Genomic DNA, 23,207 nt, shown 5'->3' with positions numbered 1-23,207 from the left:
TATAGAAACGTTTTAGGTGACATAAAAACCATTTTAGCGGCTAAGCATTGGGAACTAATAAATGCTCCAGCGACAGGAAAATGACAGTAAGAATAAAAGGCCGTCATTTCATTAAGGTTCTCCCTGGCCTTTTCAAATCCTTTTATTATACATTTCAAGTCTTTGATTTAGTTTGCACACACAGGAGGAACACGTTTCATATTTGCAAAATATACCAACTCAACTTAACTCAACTTTTTTAATGTCAAATAATGAATACATGCTTCTCTTTTAATACTCCCACAAAAGGCTCCATGGCCTGTAAACTTAGGGAAAAAACCTACTATCATATCTATCAATATCCATAATACAAGATAAGGGATATATATATATATATATATATATATATATATATATATATATATATATATATATATATATATATATATATATATATATATATATATATATATATATATATATATATATATATATATATATATATATATATATATATATATATATATATATATATATATACATATATATACATATATATATACATATACATATATATATATATATATATATATATATATATATATATATATATATATATATATATATATATATATATATATGTATATATGTATTATATATACATATATATATATATATATATATATATATATATATATATATATATATATATATATATATATATATATATATATATATTATATATATATATATATATAATGTATAATAATATATATATATATATATATATATATATATATAATATATATATATATATATATATATATATATATATATATATATATGTACATATATATATATATATATATATATATATATATATATATATATATATATATATATGTATATATGTATTATATATACATATATATATATATATATATATATATATATATATATATATATATATATATATATATATACATATATATATATATATATATATATATATATATATATATATATATATATATATATATATATATATATATATATATATAGTATATATATATATATATATATATATATATATATATATATATATATATATATATATATATATATATATATATATATATATATATATATATATATATATATATATATATATATATATATATATATATATATATATATATATATATATATATATATATATATATATATATATATATATATATATATATATATATATATATATATATATATAAGAATAAAAAGAAGAATTAACCCAAATGACTTTTCATTAAACTTTTGAAGACCTCGATGGAGTGGGAATCTCTTATATTCTTCGGCAGGGAGTTCCAAATCCTGCTTCATGCGTATATAGAGCTAAAATCTGACCTTACTGATGGAGTTCTAACAACCAATAAAACTTCAGAGTTACAAATTCCATGAAGATTAACACTAACTCGGGGTTGTAACAATTTCGAAAAACAAGAGGGAACTTGACCCTGAAGATATTTATGAATAAAAATAGCAAAAGATAGGAAATACTGTGAACGGAGCCTAAGGAGTGCTTTTGTTGACGTACTATTTTTATCTGAAACTAACTGACGGGTCTTATCATGAAGAATAGAAAGTAGTTTTAATAGGGATGCGAAAGTACTCATCTAAACAACAGAACAGTAATTTATGTACGGCTGTATGAGAGAAATAGAAAGAAGCTTTAAAATACATAAAAAAAAAATACACCTTAGCTTACGTATCATACCTAAGTTTCTCTACACTTTTAATCGGAGAAGGGTAATATGGTTAGAGTATTAATACGCGTAAAATTGAGTGGGCCTTTGAATTGAAGTAGGTCTTGGAATAAGAGCATGGTTAGGCATTTGTTTCAGTTTCGACTCGGGATTTTAAAGGGAGAACAGTTGAAGGGGATATAGCTCCTAAATAATCTCGTATCGGAGAACTATTGTTAGCTATTAGAGGGGGGGGGAGAGATCCATTTTGATACTCATATAAAAGTGACTCATTCTTAATGATAAGTTTCTCATCCTATGTGTACATTTATTTTTACCTGTAGTCATTCTTTGCTACTCTTCTTGTTTGATTAATAGGTTGTTCAATACTTAAGAGTAAACAGTACCGAATCCTCAACTCTTGGTAACTACTCGCCCAGCTTCCCTGAGACTGGACTTCTTCGTCGACTTGGTCGGCTTGTTCCGGAAAAGGTAGGAGAAAGTAAAATGACTGAATCCATACCAAAAGAAATTATGAAAGTTATTAGTAATAATCTATTACCGTATTAAAGTACAAATGGATTAACCTATAAATGTTTTGTTCCGGAAAAGATAGGAGAAAGGAAACTGACTGGATCCACACTAAAAGAAATTATGGAAGTTGCTAGTAATAATATATTACCCTATAAAAGTACAAACTCTTGCTAAAGTTACCAGTAACAAGGGCCTGATGAGATAGCCTTCACTGATAAACAGACTGAATAACTTCTTTTGAATACAGATTCATTCAATTGAAATTTGATCATGATTCTAAAATCGCAAAAAAAAGTAAGCAGAAACTTTACCGTTTGTGCGTCCGTTCTGGAAAGCTGATGAGTAGTCGCTTTCTATTCGAGGTTTCTTAAAACCTTCCGTCTGCGAAGACGACGGGGAATTCCCGAGCAAAGGAGACCTCTTAGGTGGGCGACCAGGCCTAGAACTGAAAAGTGGTCGTTACCTCGATTTACACACCGATATAAACAATATTGTGCTTTAGGAGAAAAACACAAAACCATAATTATTCATGAATACTTGTGTTTTTCCTCTTTGGAAAGTCTCGAACAATTCTCCACAATAAGCTTAAAAAATTGAAATTTAGAAATTTTTTCAACAATATTAAAAATAGTTTAAAGATATAAATAACATTTAAAAATAAATTCGACCATCTAGTATTGTTTTATGTTATAAAACCATGTTTATGCTGTTTAGAATGATGTAAATTACTTCTTTGCAAACTACTTTAAAGGCTCCGCAATCTTTGATGTGAATGAACTCTAAAATTATTTTGCATTTCTAAGAAAGAATGGACAAAAACAAAACTAACCAAGGGAAAAGCAATTCATCGTTCGAAACGACCCAACTGTGAAAGTATAAAACAGTGCCGACAAAGTTTAAGCTATCTAGTACAGTGCTAAAACAATGCTCCAACTTTGGCTTCAAGTAGTAAACAAGAGAATGATCATCACAGGCTTGACAATTGTTGAAATTGCGATTTTAACCTTGGATTCCTGTCTGAAACTGCAATAAAAGGTTTTGACAAAGCAAGCGTTTGAAATTGAATTATGTTGATGAATTTCGCATCAAAATCGGGTAGATGGGTGGAGTAGCGTCGGCTAGGTACGCTAGAATAGATACAATAAATCAAAAATATTTCGCGACACAATCCTAATGAATGTATTTTTGTATAAGACCACCAACTGCATAAAGTAAACATCTATCATGATTGTATTATTTAAATATTATAATTAATGATAACTATAAAACTTATTAAACGTACAAAGAAATTCAGATACATAGTTTGGAAAGGTTTTTATTTTGTAGTAAAAAGGAAAAGTTTTCGAATACTATTAAGTTTTGCATTCCATATACATTTTAGGTCTTTAAATGTGACAAAAGGCCAGACTAAAGCCTCTCTCCCTCCCGAAATTGGGGCTCCCCTGATCCCCTTAAATCTCGAAACTTTCCGTACACCCTCTAAAAGTTGAACAGCCTCTTGAGAAATTATTTCTTTAATCAACATGTTTGTTTGGGTTTTCAAATCGGAACGCTCTCTGCTTCCAACAGTTTTTTTTAACCATTGTTATAACCTGGCAAAGCTCTGGAAAAAATATTCCTTAATGTAGATATCATATCAAATATGCAATTAGACACAAACTAAAATTTCCGGAACCACCTGGACTGATTAGAAAGAAAGCCTTGAGATAATGTCAGAATCCAGATGTTAGGAATGGTATTTACACAGCTTTTAAAATTGACCCTAACTTAAAAGCATCAAAAAATAGATTAATGACTTTCTGGGGAAGTCAGGTAAATAATAAAAAAAAAACTATTTACATCAAATATTTGCTGGGTATTTTATCACTGCTCGGCTACCGAAACTAAATTTGAAATTCGAAAGTTATATTTTAATTTACTAATTTGAAAGATGCAAGTTTTACTAAAACAATATTTTATTAATTTCATAAAACCTGAAAAGGCAGTTTGAACCAATATTAGAATCTTGAACCAGTCAAGAAATGTGCCTTGAATTCAAGTGCGCATTCAAGTCATTCTTCCGACACTCTTTCTAACTCTCAGAGTCGGAGTTATGTTTTTTCTCATGGGGGGGGGGGTAAATGTAGACTTGGTCACTCCCTGTTGCACCATTAATGCTGCAAATATTACAATTTTTCACCAAAAGCATTAGGATTTAAGCTTTCCACTCCAAGACCATGTTTACCTCTCCCCCAGACCCCAGTCCCTCCAGCTGAAATTTAGCGTCGGTACTTACACTTTATCCAGTACACACTCGATGTAATAAAATGTTATTTATAACTTTTGTTGTTAAGACCATATTTAGCATAAAACCTTGTAATGGGCTTATTAGAAACAAAATGGGACTGTCTGAGTTGTTTCTAACAGGAAATGGGTATGCTATCAACTCCTATAGTCAAAGTTTATTTTTTATGCGAAGGAATCTTTGTGTTTTTACAGCTAAATGAGCAAAATTGTATCGATTGAGGTACCACAGACTCCAAATATTGTTTATTCAACAAGTTGATATGAAGCGATCCCAGTATCCTTTGGAGATTTATTTGTATGAGGTTTTTCTAACTGACGATTAGATCTGGAAACGGTCTAGCGGAATGACATGACTTAAATGATGAGGTCCCCGGACGTATATTTGTTATTGTATGTCAAGTGGAAAATCTTCGAAGTGGCAATGGTTTTGTTTAAATTGGTGTGGCAAACTGTTTTTTTCTCTCTTTGAAATTTAAACAAGGTTTGATTCTTTCCATTTCAAAATGACACTGTAAAAGTTTGTAGAGCATGCTTTAATTGTCCGTTGTCTGGTTGAAAAAACCGCCAACAAACAACCTTTAGCAAATTGGAACGGAAATTTAACATTGGGTGTTTGATTCCCCCCCCCCTCCCAGAAACAATCTCAAGCTCATAGCTTCTCAGGGGCGATTGATTTAACCCATGGTTGTAGAAAATGTTCAAACGAACCCATTTGTGTTCATTGTCCTTTTTAAGAAGCAAAAAAGACTGTGTCCTCAATAAACTTCCATCTCCAGCTATTTTGGTCGACAGAACATATTTTTGGCCCGAAGTCAGCCAAAATGTAAAAAGACCCAACATGATGAGATAGCCACTATTTCTAAAGCAGGTAATGAAACTTAAAGTTTCCAAATTCACACTCTCATGCCGTTGCCTGCCATCTGTAGTATGCTTATTACAAACATATACAAAAATAGGCAAAAATTAAGAGTATTTCGTTCTAATTGCTGTAAAGTGCAACATTAGAAGGTAAACGAAATAAAATCTAAATATGAGACAGTGGCCAACCCCGATCTCTTTTAGCTGAAGTTTAATTGGTGCTACCTTCAAAGATCCCGTAGAAAGATTTTCAGCTTCTGATTGACTCTTGGTCATTGGTTGCCACTCTGGTGTTTGCTTAGTGATCAGAACAAATTCTTGTAAACTGCTGAAATATTACCCTCTCTTTTTCCGTCTCTCTCTAAATCCCTATCTTTATCCCCTTCTTTCCCTCTCTCTCTCACTCATTATTTTTTTCTCTCATTCTCTCCTTCTGCCTCTCTCTCCTCTGCTCTCCCTCCCCCTATCTCTCTCTCTCTCTTTTACTTAATGTTTATAAGTTGGTGTTTAAATAGTATGTGTAAGTTCCTTCTCCCTTTATAGGCCTTAGAGCCTTTTGGAATATCAATCTGTGTGGTTTTTTTTTTTTGAAAATATATTTTATCATCATCTTCACTTAATAATTTGAATAAAAAGTTGTGCCGTTTTAGTCTGACAGATACCCTCTGTCTTAAAGCCAGTACACTTAAATGAGCTCTGTCATTTTTGGTAAAGAGTCTGATTACATGTTTGAAAATGTGTGTTGTTTTAATCAAAACAAAATAAAGTTTATTGAGGCAGCATTGGGCTCCATCCTCACATTTAGGATAAATTCGGTTAGTTCCCAGCTTTACCATTGCTCTTTACCTTCATGCTAAAAAAAAATTGCTTAGCTATGTAATAACAAAAATCGTCAAGAAGCAAAATTAGTAGCGGTAACTATCTCTCAAACTCAAGTTATTCATATAAGTAGAACTGGTTTTAATGACCATGTATGGTAATTCATTTAGTTTGCGGTCTGTTTTGATAAAAAATTGTGTCTGACCATGGGTGTTAAAATGAAAATTTGGAATTTGCCAAAGACTGAAAAAAAGGCAATTAGACTCTTCCCGGCCCATCCAGACTTTCCAGTGCCTTATTTTCCAGGCAGTTAGGCCTTCATTCTACAGGTTTCTTCTGTAGTTTCCATTGCTACTAAAGTATCACATTTTCCTTATATCTTGGTATATTTCATTATGATTGAGCGTCAGAAAAACCAGTTTAATCAGATGGAGAACTTGAGTGTGATGGGTATAAGAGATAAGTACCTCAGTAGCAACATAAAAAGGGTTTAAAAATACTTTTTTCATTTGGACATCGTTTTATTTTATCTAGCTGCCATATGCTAACATTAAATTTTCCGTATTTCCGTTTATTAAACATACTTTTAGCAATAACACGAGTTCGATTAGTTCAGCTATAACTTGGATGATGCAAAGAAACAATAAACCGCCTATCAAATTTAATGCATTCGCTCGGGTATAAAAAGGGTATTTCCGGGAATCGTAACTTATCACGTAAGAGAGACAAAGTTTATCAGCAGTGCTTACATTTCTTTTTATTGGATATTGAGCAAAGATCCAATTCATCGTTGAATCATTTTAAAGACCCAATTCCTTTAAAATTTGAATTAATCTTTCGGAAATATTATAAATAGTTGTGCTCTAAATTTCTCAAATAATATTAGGCTACCCGTGCTCTGATAATGTGACTTTTATTTTCCGAAAAATAAGTTAATACATTTTTAAGTAAAATACATTGAAATCTAAAAGGCAATGAAAAGTAAAACAAAATTACATGCATTTACCAAACGGCTATGACTGTTGCACTTCTAAAAGCTTTCCGTCTAGCACTGTAAAACTTTGGTATAAAGAGCAAGGGGCTTGGGGGGAGTGTGACGACTCCCCTCATATGCAGGATGACTTCTATTGTTTTTGCAGAATCCAAAAACAAAATGACCTGGAGTTTTTTGGTTTTCTCTAACCACAAACTTCTTAGGAATCGGCAAAAATCAGAGCATCAATATTTATCGGCAGATCATGAGATCTGATTTTTAATCTTGAGGTTAAAAAAAAAAAAGATTCCCTTCCAGCAAGAGGGAAACTACAAGGCGAGAAAAGATTTTTATATTGACTAAAAATAGTTTGGTTAGAGGTAGGACCTTAGAGTAGTCTACAGTAAGTAGGCCTACGAATGCTAAAATTGTTCTGATGAGGCAAGGGTGTACATTATCAAACTAGTGTTAAGCGATATTCGATATTGATTTGATGAAATGATGAAAAGGAAATATCAGAAACGATATTTGGAAAGTTCACCTCTTGTCCATAAAGTTACAAGTTAAAGTGAGCTTTTCCGCTACGATGTGAAGCTGCGGGCGAGTTTTACAAGGCTCATAAGACTATCGACAATGTTGGAACAAAAAACTAAAACTTGGAGTGATAGCCAGATGGAATTAATCCCTTGTACTGTTCCACATCCCCAGGACAGCCTCAAGCTGCCAGCAACAATTGCACATGGACTTCTTAGGGAAGTTGACTTCCTACTCGCAGACACTGTGTGGACTGTTGTTTAAATTTCTGGTAATGGCAGTAGCACCTTTGAGGGCCTGAGAATATGTTTGAAAATTAATATTAAGAAGTCGCTAAGACTAGGAATAAGTGAATGTAAAGAGGTGAAGTTGGGTAACAAAAAGATCGATCAAGTTGATAACTTTTGTTACCTAGGTAGTATTGTTGTTAAAGACGGTGGGCAAAATGAATATGTTAAAAGTAGAATAGCCTAGGCTCAGGTTGTTTTTCACAGTTGAAAAAAGTAGGGAAGGATACGGAAGATAAGTCTGCGAACCAAGGTCAGAATATTGGAAGCTAAAGGGATGGCAGTCTTCAAATATGTCTCTAAAGCACGGGCACACCGAAAAACGAGGAAAGATTTTCTAGATGTTGTCCAGAGAAATTGCCTACGGATTATTTCGAGTGCCCACTGACTGACCGTATTTCAGACAGTAGGCCATGCAAAAAGTATTGTTCAATCCCGCTTTCTAGGGCTATACTGAAAGAAAGGTTGAGATGGCTAGGATACGTTTTGCCGATGTAAAATGACAGGTTGCCAAGCTTAAAAATTTGGACCAGTTGTCAAAATTCATTATATTAGCAGCCATGGACTCAAAAACCAGAGTCTTCATTCAAAGAAAAATTGTCAACGGTACAACCATGATAGCTAGAAACTAATCTTAATTGTCGCTTTAGTAGCTATAAATAAATTGAGATTACGTCTCGGATACCAAGTTTGTTGATCCAGACTATGCTTTCTTAAGCCACATATTACAGAAAACAAATTTGATTGACTCCACATATTTGACAGCGACCAAATGTATTATCATAGCCAATAAGGATATTGCCTTAAAGGTCGATAAGGAATCCCTAGCTCTTTAAAACACTAATCTACTCAAGTGATGGAAATTCACAGGACTGACGATAAAAAACAGGATTTCGACGTTTTTCATAAAATCTATGACTCAACTAACTACAGAAATATAGGTAATGGGCAGCTTTTGGACTGTGTTCTCAAAGAATCTTAAGATGTTTATGACTTCCCCCACAGTTTCTTATAACTTCTACATTATGCAATGTTACCAAATTCTGGCTCCAAAAAATATTTTTCCCTAGAAAGGCCCCATGAATAAATTTCCTGTCTACTTGCATCACCTGTTACCTCTGTTCCTTCCAAGAGAGTATTTCACAAGGCTGGTCAGAAGGTATGCGAAAGGTGAAATAAACTGTTTTGCAAAAATAGTGACGCGCTACTATTCCTGAATAGCAAAACATGGTAATTTTTTCTTCTATTTTCTCAGCCGGAGTAATTCTATACTTGGGTACGTCTTATCTTTGATTTCATGTTACTAACAATTTTAACAAAAGAATATGACACGGTTCTTTTGATTAAATTTTTTGTTCTTTAAGTTTGTCAAAAAAATTTCTATGTCTGAGTATAAAAAAGGCGTCAAAATATCAATGCCGCTTTATCAAACCGACAGAGACAGAGAGTGAAAATAATAGTAGGCTATATTTTAACTTATCGTAAAATTCATACGTTTTCTTAACTCTATACAATTCCAAACACTACCAGACGAGAACAATCTCTTTATTTACTAAAAATAGACTGGTTACTCGCACACACTTGGAGTAGCATACAGAAGACAAGAATGTTAGAACTCTTTTGAGGGTGCATAGGTGAACATAGGTTCTACCCTGGTCTCTTAGTTTCACACCTTTGTTATAAATACAATTAGCTAATACCCAATTCCTTGAGGTCTTGCAAATTATGTCAAACTTTCCGCCAGACACGTATCTGGTAATTATATGAAAAGGATGGGGCTTGTAAGTTCGAAAAATGGAACCAACTAGCAAATAGGGAAAAAAAATGAATAGCATAAAGATCTCGGGGATAGTCACTCATAGAACCTTCTTCCCTCCTCAACCTGTGGTTAAATGCCGGTTATCACCCATCCAAACTTATATATTATTTTCGAATTTTTGAAGCTACCCTCAGTTATACTTACGAATTTATTTTCTTTCTAGTCTTTCTTTTGCTTTGTTATCCTTACTATATCATGTCTCTCATTTCCATATAGTAAAGGATAATACTTAATAGTATAATAATAGTAAATAGGATAATAGTAGTATATAAAGTATATAATAGTAGTACATAAAGTATAAAGTAGTATAAAGTAGTATATAAATAGGATAATAGTAGTATGTAATAGTAAAAGGATAATACTTAATAGGGTAGTAGTAAAGGATAAACTTATATATTATTTTCGAATTTTTGAAGCTTCCCTCAGTTATACTTACCAATTTATTTTCTTTCTAGTCTTTCTTTTGCTTTGTTATCCTTACTATATCATGTCTCTCATTTCCATATAGTAAAGGATAATAAATAGTATTATAATAATAGTAAATAGGATAATAGTAGTATATAAAGTATATAATAGTAGTACATAAAGTATAAAGTAGTATAAAGTAGTATATAAATAGGATAATAGTAGTATATAATAGTAAAAGGATAATACTTAATAGGATAATAGTAAAGGATAAACTTATACATTATTTTCGAATTTTTGAAGCTTCCCTCAGTTATACTTACCAATTTATTTTCTTTCTAGTCTTTCTTTTGCTTTGTTATCCTTACTATATCATGTCTCTCATTTCCATATAGTAAAGGATAATACTTAATAGTATTATAATAATAGTAAATAGGATAATCGTAGTATATAAAGTATATAATAGTAGTACATAAAGTATAAAGTAGTATATAAATAGGATAATAGTAGTATATAATAGTAAAAGGATAATACTTAATAGGATAATAGTAAAGGATAAACTTATATATTATTTTCGAATTTTTGAAGCTTCCCTCAGTTATACTTACCAATTTATTTTCATTCTAGTCTTTCTTTTGCTTTGTTATCCTTACTATATCATGTCTCTCATTTCCATATAGTAAAGAATAATACTTAATAGTATAATAATAGTAAATAGGATAATAGTAGTATATAAAGTATATAATAGTAGTACATAAAGTATAAAGTAGTATAAAGTAGTATATAAATAGGATAATAATAGTATATAATAGTAAAAGGATAATACTTAATAGGATAATAGTAAAGGATAAACTTATATATTATTTTCTAATTTTTGAAGCTACCCTCAGTTATACTTACGAATTTTTAATAGTAAATAGGATAATAGTAGTATATAAAGTATATAATAGTAGTACATAAAGTATAAAGTAGTATATAAATAGGATAATAGTAGTATATAATAGTAAAAGGATAATACTTAATAGGATAATAGTAAAGGATAAACTTATATATTATTTTCGAATTTTTGAAGCTTCCCTCAGTTATACTTACCAATTTATTTTCTTTCTAGTCTTTCTTTTGCTTTGTTATCCTTACTATAGCATGTCTCTCATTTCCATATAGCAAAGGATAATATGTTGCCATTTAAAGTTAAAAATTTCATCTTGAGCTGCAAGTTATAGTAATTGCTACATTTTTTCCGATTCTCACTAAGTGCCTGGATAATTAAAGTTTCGTCTAAATAACCGAAAATGAGACACAAACAACAAGAATTCTATATGCCCATCTTAATTTAGTTATTATTTCCCCTATCTACTTGATACGACAGAAGTTCCTATTGAACTATGATCTTATTACTTCTGGTAGCTAAGGACCCTTATCGGGTTTTCATTCGCTTATGAGTCTATTAAGGTTATTAAACCATTGAACTGCGAAATGGGAAAAAAACACTCAAAAAATCAACCTCTAAATAATAAAGATAGGACTTTTGAAATATAAAAAAAGAGTAAAACCCTTTGCGTCAGAAAGGGTTAATCAAAATAGCCCTTCTGTTTCAATCGATGTATCCAAAAGAAGGATACTTCTCTTTGCGGACCGTTAGCCATCTGTTCATAAATGTCCGTTTTCCGCATAGGTGAACAATTGAAAATGGCAAAGACTATAATGGCTATTCCCACTGTAAAGAAATGAGAAACCCAAGAAAGAAATTTGATGACAGAAACAGATCTAAAAAACCGGAAAAGATGATATTGCTTTTAAAAAAGTAGGTAGCCATGTCGAATCATCCATTCAATGCATCATGCTTCAATAGTTCAGTAATCATTCTCATTTCAATTGGTGAAGCCGCCTTCAATGAACGGTATTAAGTTCATTCTGTCTTGTTAAACACATTTAGCATCGGGCAAAATTTTCCCATAAGTACCGGCGTTAGTAATTTGGGGGTTAAAGAGTTTATACCCTTCTGAGGGATGGCTTCATTCGTATGAGAGCTCTTGGCAACTAGAAAATTATGTATTCATTATGAGCCTCTTTCTAGAGGATGCATGTCTGTCGATAACCCGTATAGTAGTTGTGCCAATACCAGTGCATTAGTTCAACACTTAAAACAACAGTCGTTGAAGAGTCTAAATAGCTTACGCTGTTTAATCAATTCTGTTTCTAGTTCCAGTCGAGGGATTTCTCTGTGACATCGTCATTCCTATTATTATTATTATTATAGAAAAATATCTTTATATCCCAGAGCGTGGTACACAAAGATGCACGAACGACTCTTCCATGTGGGGATCAATTAAGAGGAGGAAGTTTTAACTATGAAACATGTATTTTAATGCAATTGAATAACAATAAAGACCGTGTGTTTATAATTTTTAAAATAAATGGGGGAACCTCAACACCTCTTTACTAGTGACTCGGCCATTGATAGTATAGGAAAAGACCAGTTCAAGCACGAACCAATTCAGTTTCTTTTAAAAAACAAAATATTAATGTTATTAGCTCACAAAATCTTTTCAATTTGTAGTGAAAATATTAAAACTTTCAAATTTATGAGTTTAAAAGTTTTATGAGTTTAATCATATCGTGTGAATATTTAATCATATCGTCTGAATCATAAGGAATTGCATATATCCGAGGTTTTCAATTTAATGCTAACTTTACTACTAATCCATTTTTAAAGCAACAGTAGGTGAGGAAGTGGATGAAAAAACAAAGCGAAATCCACTTAAACTTTTGGATACCCAAGTTTAAACGTCATTTTTAAACGAGTTTTAATGTACCCAGGATTTATTTTATTTTCTCATTAAATTAGACGCGACTTTTCTTGAACTGAATCCTCTTATTTGGTATTTTTCTTTTTAGAATTCATTCAGTATCAAGAAACATATTTTAGAACGATGTCAAGTGCCTTTTTAACAAAGTCTGCATGAGGTACACGTCTTTCAAGTTTGCTCTTGGAAACTCTAGTCAATGTTCATTACATGTCCAGCAATCCTTACTTATCCTCTGGTACTCATAGCCTACCATCATACCTATTCACATATATCTACTTCATACCAACATATAGGGAAAATTCATTTTTCAAAGAATTTTTCCGAATGACTGTCCTCTATGGCAAAAACGGATTAAAAGCCGGAACAAATGCATTTTTATTAGTTTTTGATCCCCTTGAATATTCTTTACTGGGCATCTTCGCTTACCTTGAGAATATTATTAGTAAAGATGGTGGGCAGTGAAGATGTTAAAATTAGAATAGCTAAGGCCCAGTGGGGTTTTTCACAGTTGAAAATTTTTTGGAAGAATAGGAAGGGAAGTCTGCGATCCACGATCGGATTGGAAGCTACAATGATGACAATGGTCAAACATGGTTCTGAAACATGGAAGCTCCGAAAAATGGAGGAAGATCTGCTAGATGTTTTCAAGAGAAATTGCCAATGGATTGTTTTGGGTGCCCAACTGACTGACCATATTTCAAACAGGAGGCTGAACGAAAAGTGTGCTTTAATCCTGCTTTCTAGGGCTATAGTAAAAGAAAGGTTGAGACGGCAAGGGCACATTCTACAGATACAAGATAACAGTTTTTCAAAGATTGTCCTTTGCGGCCAACTGTCTAGGGCTTAACGGAAAGAAGGTTGCCCTCGGCTGGGGGTGAGAGACAGTCGTTAGGAAAGATTTAAGGGGAATGGGAAGTTCTTGAGAGAGTGTTAAGATACTGAATAGCTTGAAATATATTGAATTGATTGGGATTGAGGAGGAGTTTGCGTAGCTGTGTTGGTCTCAGGTTGCTTGGTGCTGTGGTGAGTCATTAGTATCAGTAGTAGTAAATTTAAAATGGTTTAAATTTGTAGCAAAAATTTCTTGTATAATTATTTTATTTATTTGTTTTTTTATGTATAAATTTTAATTTTTTGTATTTAAATATGTGCTCTCTGAAAGTAGACTTTACATGCTCACACACCCAATACTCAAAGACGGGTGGGATTTCGTCTTCCTGTGAATCTTAAGTGTCCAAAAAGTATATTTTGAAACTCAACTGTCAAGATTTTCCTGCTTAACTCTTTTCAAAATATTTTTATGAAAGAGGGAGGCTTTAAATTATTTCCTGGAAAACCTCTTGGTCCAATGCACAGGTGCATATTTACAATTTTTCATCTTTGATTTATTTCATGTAAATAACTTAGCTACATTTTGTACTTTTCAGCCAAGGAGGGTGGATATTAAATCCCCCCTCAGACTTCCGTTTCTCCCTTGGCTATATCTCTGAAAGAAGATGATTTAAAATGATTTAAATTAACTAAGAGTTGTGAGCTTCCATGGGCTAAGATAATATCAAGACGTTGACGTCAAAAGATTCACCTCACATAAATAGAAACCTTTTCAAATTAAAGTGGTAGTAAAAGCACTGAATCAGGAAAATCAAAAACGCCTGAGAACAGAAACAGATAATATGCTTCGAGTATATTTATTGTAAGTAGACACAAAAACTACTTTCAATTAGGAAAAAAACATACTCTATTTTTGTCACTAGTGGGAGATCTAAAGTTTTGATTTTATACTTGTCTACTTTTTAAATCTATTCATGCCGAAAGAATTATGCATTTGATTTTCTTGTATTCGTTTTGTTACAAATGGCCTTTTAGATCTTCCTCTAGGGGCCAGAATAGCTTATTGTCCCATTATAGTTCTTAGCTTAGAAAGCAATTCTTTTAGTCCCTCTGCTATTAGAAAAGTCTGAATGCAAAATTTTCCAATAAGGCACTATTATATGAGTCGGAAACATTCCAAAAGAGTATTGCCAGATCCGGATGCTTTTTATAAACATGAACATGAAAGGTTTTTTGACTTCAAAGTGCAGATTTTGCTTTCATGAGCTCCCACAAAACCATTTTCTATTCACTATGCTTTCAAGTACAATGTATAATTTGTCGTTTTTCTTAAGGAATAGTTTTCGAAAGACTTTTTTTTATTGAAAAAAAGGAACATTATAGAGAATAAATAAATGAACGCATCTAAGAATAAAGATAAATAGGTAAATGACCATTATTTCATAAAACTATGAAAGGCAATATAAAGAAATTTACATAATTCTTTGAAAAATTTTAATCCTGATTTAAATAGATTTTCCTTCGATAATTAAGGTTTATTTCCGTCTATTACCTTATATAGTTTCACCTAAGGAATGGTTATATATCAATTGGTCTCTCCCTTCCCCTCTCTTTCATTCTCCCTTCGTTTCTCCACAAATGTCATCCAAACACTAAAATTTTAGTTCATGCTTTAAATTTTCTCATTGATTTTGTTGACTAAAAAGTTTCCAGTACGTCAAAATGCTATGATTATAGACTGACAAGAGTATGAAGAGTGGATATACATTTTTAACAATAATATTCCAAGATAAAGGAAGAAAATCATGAAAACGGGTTACTACAACCCCCATGAATGGGGGGTTTTGGCCATTAGGAACAGAAAGAAGAAGAACAACGATGAAACAAATGTCTAGCCTGTACCCTGACATGCCCTCCTCGACGTTGAAAAGGGGTAAGAATTTAAACCACGATGTTTCAAGAAAAAGAAGGACTCAGAAATCAAAATAAAATAAAAGAAAGCAAATCAAACTAGGAAAAACAATAATCACTCCATACAAGGCTCTATCCAGGGAGAGTTAGGGGATTTGAACACCCCCCCCCCCCAAAAAAAAAAAAATATGTCCGACTCTTTTTGTAAAAAAGTGACAAAAATTAATATAAACAAATCTTTGATGCGTTTTTAAAGTTTTTATGTACCCCTCCCCTGAAAAGAATAATTTTGTAAACTACCCCCTCCAAAAAAAACTGGGTACGGCCCTAACTCCATGTAAATTACACAAAATTAGAATTTACAACCAATGAGTTACTCTATTACAACACAGAAGTAACTATTGCTTCTATTGTTTATTAGTAAATTTACATCTGACAATTCTTCGCATCTGTGAAATCTAAGGAGCTAGTTATCAGTAGCAGCTAAAACCCCTTTGCCACTAAAGATATGACTTCAGGATACAGTGTGCTAGCAATATATGTTACTGCATTTGTAAATTTGTGTTCCTGCTCAATCTAGAAGAAGAATCAATCTTTTTTGCTACTTTGAGCTACCTTGCTCTGTTTATGAAAGGCGGAAATTCTTTTACTTCTGTTTGCTTACTAGGGACTTCACTCACTTTTACCCCTAACTCTTCGTTCGGAGTTATTAATAAATACAAAGCATTACTCTGACCACACGACGGAAAGCGACAGGATGAAATGCAAGAACTTTTTTTTATTCATTTATAGACAGTCAAAGGGGTATTTATTCGGTTTTACAGTATTTCTAGCACAAGAAGTAACTGATTAATAATTACCATTGTTTTTAGTGTCAATGATATTAATTTTACGCAATGGAGTATCCAGCTTTTTGGTGTATCTAGGGGGGGGGGTGTTTACTTACAAAAAAAATAAAAAAGACGTATCAAAAATAGTTTATATGTATTTTGGCGGCATTTTTACAAGTCAAACGGAAATTTCAGGGGAACAGACCTGTTAGCTCCTTTTCCTGTATACGGTCTTGATTTTACATATCTAAAATTGTCTGTAGCCTTATAAAAAAAGAGTATATAGCCACATTCTTCTTCTCGACCCTAATTCTTTCTAATTTATGGCTGTAATGTAATGGTTATATAATAACGCTTTTAATTATCTCATAGCCTTGGTTTCCTTGATTTTTCTTAAGAACAAAAAAAAAAATCTTATTTCTGTTTTTTTACAGTATGCCTAAGGTTAGGAACGCGCACAGGAAATACCGAAAAAAAGATGTTAGAATTTTTACATTTAGTCCAATATCTTCTTATATTCTTCATACGACTCGCATATTTCTACTTTTTCTTTCAAACTTGCGCCACTAAGAGAAATTTTTGAGAACCAAGAACCAAATTCTATGCATGTGTCTGCCTCCCATGCTATACAACAATAAAAAATACAAACTTTTGAGATACAGTTTATCCTAACCCTTAAAAATAATTTGCTATCTTTATCATTTTTATCTAGCTAGTGTTTGAAAAAAAGGCTTAGTTTTCATAGTTTAAGGGCTTACAAACATGTGCACCGGCAGTGGGCAGAGGGTTCATGCCTCCCCCTTTTAACTTTGGGACTACTTAATAATTATAAGGAAACCAAAGAAAAGAGAGCAGAAATAGGAAAAAAACATGGAAAAAACGTGTTTTGCCCCATAGTTGGGTGCCTACCAACAGATTTGACCCTTGTTTAGGAAAACATAAGTTATAATTTGTGACTGAGTGACACTTTCTAGTTTTTCACAATCATATTTTCTGTATGATTTGGCTGGAGCAACAGAAAAAAAAAAAAATCAAATTTTTCATAATAATGAATGGTAAGAAACTAACGATCCTTGTCAATAAGGAAAGCATAAGAGCCTAAATTTGATAACATTAATCAAAGAATTAGCTTTTTATGGTGATCCTAAATATATATTTGTTTATTAGTAACTAGTTCAGTTATTAATATACAAGAAAGTTCGTACAATTATAGAAACCAATTTAATAAGGATAATTCCATTAAAAATATGCCGTCAACTTTTGCTTGCACTGCAAGAGTACCCATGAGCTGATACATGAAGCCACTATAATCAGCAATGTTTCCCCTGAACGGAATGCTGGGAATTTGTATTTTCCCCCTGAACGGATACGTTTTTTATGCTTTATTATCATTTATTGTTTTTCAGAAGAGATTGTATCTATTTAGCTGTCACTTTGAAAAGAAAATTCAATTTTTTACAGTTATGGACCAACTTGGTCCATAACTGCAACTTGGAAGCATAAAATATAGTTATTGATACTTTTAAATCAATTAGCTACCAGAATTTTAAATTGATGGCAAATTCGTCCTCTTTGGGATAAAGTCGTAGTTTGGTGCCCTATGATGTCAAAACAATACTTTCCCCTGGCCCAACCTGTATGGTCACTTAAAAAAGAGCTTTAAATTTACGATTGAATGAGCCCCCTCCAAATTATCTTGGACCTTCGGTTTGATACAATCACCCCTGGAAAAAAGCAAAACAAATAAAGATGCATCGACGACGTTTCTCCTCAAAAACAATGCGAAACTCCACATTTTGAAGATTGGAGCTTGAATCCTCTACGGTAGGGATCATTGAAATGATGTACCTAATAAAGAGATTTTCAGTAAGATTGCTTGCTTTTTTGTGGATGTTTCCTCTTTTTTCAAAAATCAGGCAAATTTCCTCAGATATTTAGTTTTGGGTGGGTAACAATAAAGTGAAAGAATTGTATATATTTAGAATCAGCACAAAAAGCCAATACTGCCGGTTTAGCAAACATAAGAATTCCATTTTAGTTTTGGTGAATATTTGCCTAAGTCACTTTTTACTTCCAGTTTTTTATCACAAACTATTTAATAAGATTCTCCGGTGACGGAAATGTTCTTGAACCTGTTCATTTTATTTAGCTGAATAGGATAATAAGAAAAGAGGGTCAAGTTGACAGCTGAGTAGTAAGTTTAAATTTTGTTTCTCTTTCGCTATTCATTATTATTTTTTTGTTTTTCAATGTCTGAATATATAAGAGATTTAAGTTCACGGGGGAGAATTGTCCTGTTAAGAAATAGGTACATTTTACATGGCCGTTATAAAATCAAAACGTAGTATCTATGCAAGCAGGATGATTTTTGAGTATCTCTACTCCTTCTGTTAACTATTCTAAGGCGTAGGAAATTGCATAAAGACAAGTCTACGTCTGTTATAATCTATGGAAGCAATAAATCTTTCTGTAATTTTGGCTCGATTTTGATTTCCTTTTAAGATTAAATGCACAATAATTAAATATATTATTGATTAAATAAATTGATCTCTTTGCGAGGAATTCTTTTCGTTTAAAATTTACTTTTTTTTTCATTTTGCATGCAATTTAATTACTCTTTTTATTTGAGATTTTTTTCCTAAAAGTATTTAAAGATAAGCTTATTCCTATAAAAAAAAACCTGAAATATATTCCCTGTCAGCCAACCACCATTGTTATTTTGGCGTCTGCCCCCCCCCCCCCGGGAAATTTTCTGTCGGCACCCCTGCTTATAAATAAATAAAATATGCTTTATCTTTTTATTAGCCCGAATTCTCCCTGAATTGTAACTTAACTTACCCTTTTTACAACGTACTACGCAAAACAGGCCACTTCTCCGTCTTTTCGATGGCCCTTGCTTCACCCGATCCAAATACTAAGTAGCTTAGGCCTTAGACTCTCGGAACATACCCTCTTTTCACTCTGGCAGATGCTCAGGCCTTCGGCCCTCATGAATAACTCATATTTTATATTTTGATGGATTACATCATTTTTAAGGGAATTTCGCTCACAGGAACAAAGTAAAAATATTCTTGTGGTGCTAACTGCAGAACATGTTGAGAAACTCAAAAAATATATATATATATATATATATATATATATATATATATATATATATATATATATATATATATATATATATATATATATATATATATATACAAATAAATTCCCTTTGTTTAAAGGCTAAGACCATAAAATTTCTTAAAAGAGAAGGAGCCTATGATTTGTAAGGCAAAACCCCATGGTTCAAACTGTTCTCTTCTGATTCAAATGGAAAAAAAGAAGAAAAGTTTATTTCCCACGATTCCAATTTGTGACAACCGTAATGCCAGAAAGTGAGGGAGCATCTAGATCTGGATATGGGGGGATTTTTGTATGCATCAGGATTGTAACAATAATAAAGATCCAATCATTCGTTTTTTGTGTAGAGATTCCAGTTGCGAAAAAACTGATGGAGAATTTTTCCAATTGTCGTTCATTTTTCTGAATAAAATGAAAGAAATTTCCATGTGTATTCCGTGATCATGGGAAAGTTAGAAAAAACGGTTGAATTGATTTTATTATCTTAGAAGCGAAATGGCTTAGAGGATTCGTGAGAATAGTCAAATTATATTGCACTTGCCCCACAGAACAAAAAGGAAAAGTGAAATAAACTATTATTCTGTCAAACGCGTAAAAATGTGCAAATTTTCATACTATAGATACCATTGTATAGATATTGATTACGTAGTTGGTCCTATATTTTAAAATGCACAGGTAAAACCGACACCATGTTATTTTTTGCTATTCCAACTTCGTTGTATCTTATAAAAAAAAAAAAGATCGAGAAGAAGAACGACATTCATGAAGGCAAAGATTGCGTTCATTCTCCATTTGACCTTAAATATTACAGCCAAAGCTATAGAAATCTAGTTACATTCATGGTCGCAGTCCATTTCAAGGAATTCTGTAAATTTTATCCTTCGTAAAGATTCAATGTGCTTCAAATATGGTTTCAATGACTACATTCATACACTGTTGCCAATTCACAAAAATTTGGGGAAGGGAGCAATTATGGTGTTGTTCTATTTTGTCAATGAAATTACACAAAACAGGTATTTTTAAATAAAAAGGGGGAGGAGGGACATATATGTATGTATATATATATATATATATATATATATATATATATATATATATATATATATATATATATATATATATATATATATATATATATATATATATATATATATATATATGTATATATGTATATATATATATATATATATATATATATATATATATATATATATATATATATATATATATATATATATATATATATATATATATATATATATATATATATATATATATATATATATAACGACGAAGACCACACTGCCTTTCCATCACAAACACCAAAAACAAGAAGAACAATAGGGAATTTTTTAAGACAGTGGGAAACAAATTAGAATGAATATTTCGGCCCTTTGTCTAAGAGCTGTCCTCAGCAATACAAATAAGAAAAAACAACTTACGAGAGGATAAAATCAATAAAACTAAAATGAACAGGTTTTCAAAACAGTCCCAGCATCCTCACCTCAGTGACGTTCAACCAGGACTGATAAATAAATTGTTATGAAACGAGGCAATTCATTGAAATGAAAGAAAATGATTTAAAGACACGTCTTTAATGCCAGCCTAGCTTTTTTCGCTGCTGATCTTATAGGTCTATTTATCACAGCTTCTGTGTTAATATCCATTGGTTTTTTATAATATTTCGTAAGGTCATTTTATACAAATTTAATTAAAAATGACCTTACGAAATGTTATAAAAAAAAACCAGTAGATATTAACACAGAACCTGTCACAAATAGACCCCTGATTAAAAGAGAAAAAAAACAGGGATCTATGATATCATTCTCGGAATAAAAGATACAAAGTTTTATATTTTAGTAGAAAGTAGAGTGAAAATTATGTTTTGCATTCCTCGAGCATTTTCGATTTCTTAGTTTTTATGGTTTTCATGAAGATCGCTTAAATCTTAAAGGGATTTAAAAATTTACTTTGAAAATTCTGATAATTTTCTAGTTCCAAAAAATGTTTACTACTAAACTAAAAAATTAACGAATTCTGTATGTTTAAAATCATTATAAAAAACAAATTCTCTTCATATTTTTATTAAAATAAAAATTTATTTTAATTAGTTACAGGTCGTTACTGCGATTGTTTAATTAATTACTCCCACTCTCTCTTTCTCCGTCCCCCTCCTCCCTCTCTCCGTACGAAACCGTCTTTAATTTTGTTATTGCCTCTTTTTCCTGAAAGAATGTTATGAACCTATGAAGGAATCTATATTTTTATAATTTTTTCACTACCTTTTATATCCTTTAAGTTACAACACATCTTAACGACAGCTTGATGAGATTATGTATACTTTTATCATAGAATTTCAAACATTCCCCATTGTTCATCAGAATTTACAAAATAGTAATTTACTTGATACGGACGCTCTAAATAGTACTCATTGTGTTGAGCTGAGTATTCCCATCCATCATAAATGATAGTTAAACTGATATGTAATTTTCATAAAAGGATGATTGCAACTCAAAAGAAAACCAATCAAAACCAATGACTACGCTCTTATTAGGGTGATGGACAGTTCAGAATCTCATCATAGGACATATTCAACAATACTTTTTCGTAAAGATCGAAATTAACATCGAAAACCAACATAAACTATAGTTGTTCAAACCTTATTTATTATTTACTTAAATATAGATTTAAATTATCAATATATGTACAACTAAATACTGAGGTTGAAGAATCTCCCCCCTAAAGATTAGTTCAAAAGGCCTCTGGTAAAAAAAAAGCAACCTTAAGGTCTTCTTGTAAAAATCTGTTGATACCCTATTCTTAAGGTTGGGATCTGTGTCCACCTATAAACATGTAAATGAAACTCAAATAGACGCATTTTATGTTTCAATGGCTTCCAAAGGAAGTCTTAAGTACTGTAGAGTCTGAGCATTGCGGTCAAATTGAGAAAAAAAAATTTTGGAAGTAACTTAAATCGGACAGTTGTTGTCTTTTCTGTATTTTATTGGTATAAAAGCTATAATTCAAGCGTACCAGTTTGAATTTCTGAACTCAAAAGTGTATTTTATACAAATACAGAAGAGAGAATAATGAGGACTTTTTTCCAAGACAGTGAACGAACAACACCTATTTGAATATTTCGGCCCTATATCTAAGGGCCGTCTTCAGCAAAGAAAATCAAACGAAACTTATATAATAATACCTCCCTAAATAGAGACTTGGGTGAATACACACTCAACCCTATGTACACAACATTAATTATAGAAAATAATATAATTCAAAATAAAACAAAAATAGGAACGAATAAAAACAAGCCCAATCGCAAAAGAACTACAAGATTAGCTGCAACGAAGGCAAATATCGCAATAAGAAATTGTTCCAATTTTTAATAAATACAGTTAGTGAAATGAATGAACCTTTTTAGATCGTAAAATGTTAGCTTTTATCACACAGTCTTGGCTGAACT

General features: G+C 31.6%; 1 protein-coding gene across 3 annotated transcripts in view; it reads right to left on the bottom strand.

The window, feature by feature from the left end:
* LOC136036192 (dachshund homolog 1-like) overlaps window positions 1-23,207 on the bottom strand; it is a 120,527-nt gene that overhangs the window by 86,312 nt on the left and 11,008 nt on the right. For 2 of the 3 annotated variants that reach the window (XM_065718267.1, XM_065718269.1), the window contains exon 2: window positions 2,567-2,700. In XM_065718267.1, coding sequence (XP_065574339.1) covers window positions 2,567-2,700 — 134 coding nt within the window. The remainder of the gene's footprint in view (window positions 1-2,566; window positions 2,701-23,207) is intronic. The other variant, XM_065718268.1, reaches the window with a different exon arrangement.

The sequence above is a fragment of the Artemia franciscana genome, chromosome 15 (genome assembly GCF_032884065.1).
Source record: "Artemia franciscana chromosome 15, ASM3288406v1, whole genome shotgun sequence".
Taxonomy (NCBI): domain Eukaryota; kingdom Metazoa; phylum Arthropoda; class Branchiopoda; order Anostraca; family Artemiidae; genus Artemia; species Artemia franciscana.
The sequence above is the reverse complement of the archived record's forward strand: the minus strand, read 5'-3'. Positions and strand labels throughout refer to the sequence as shown.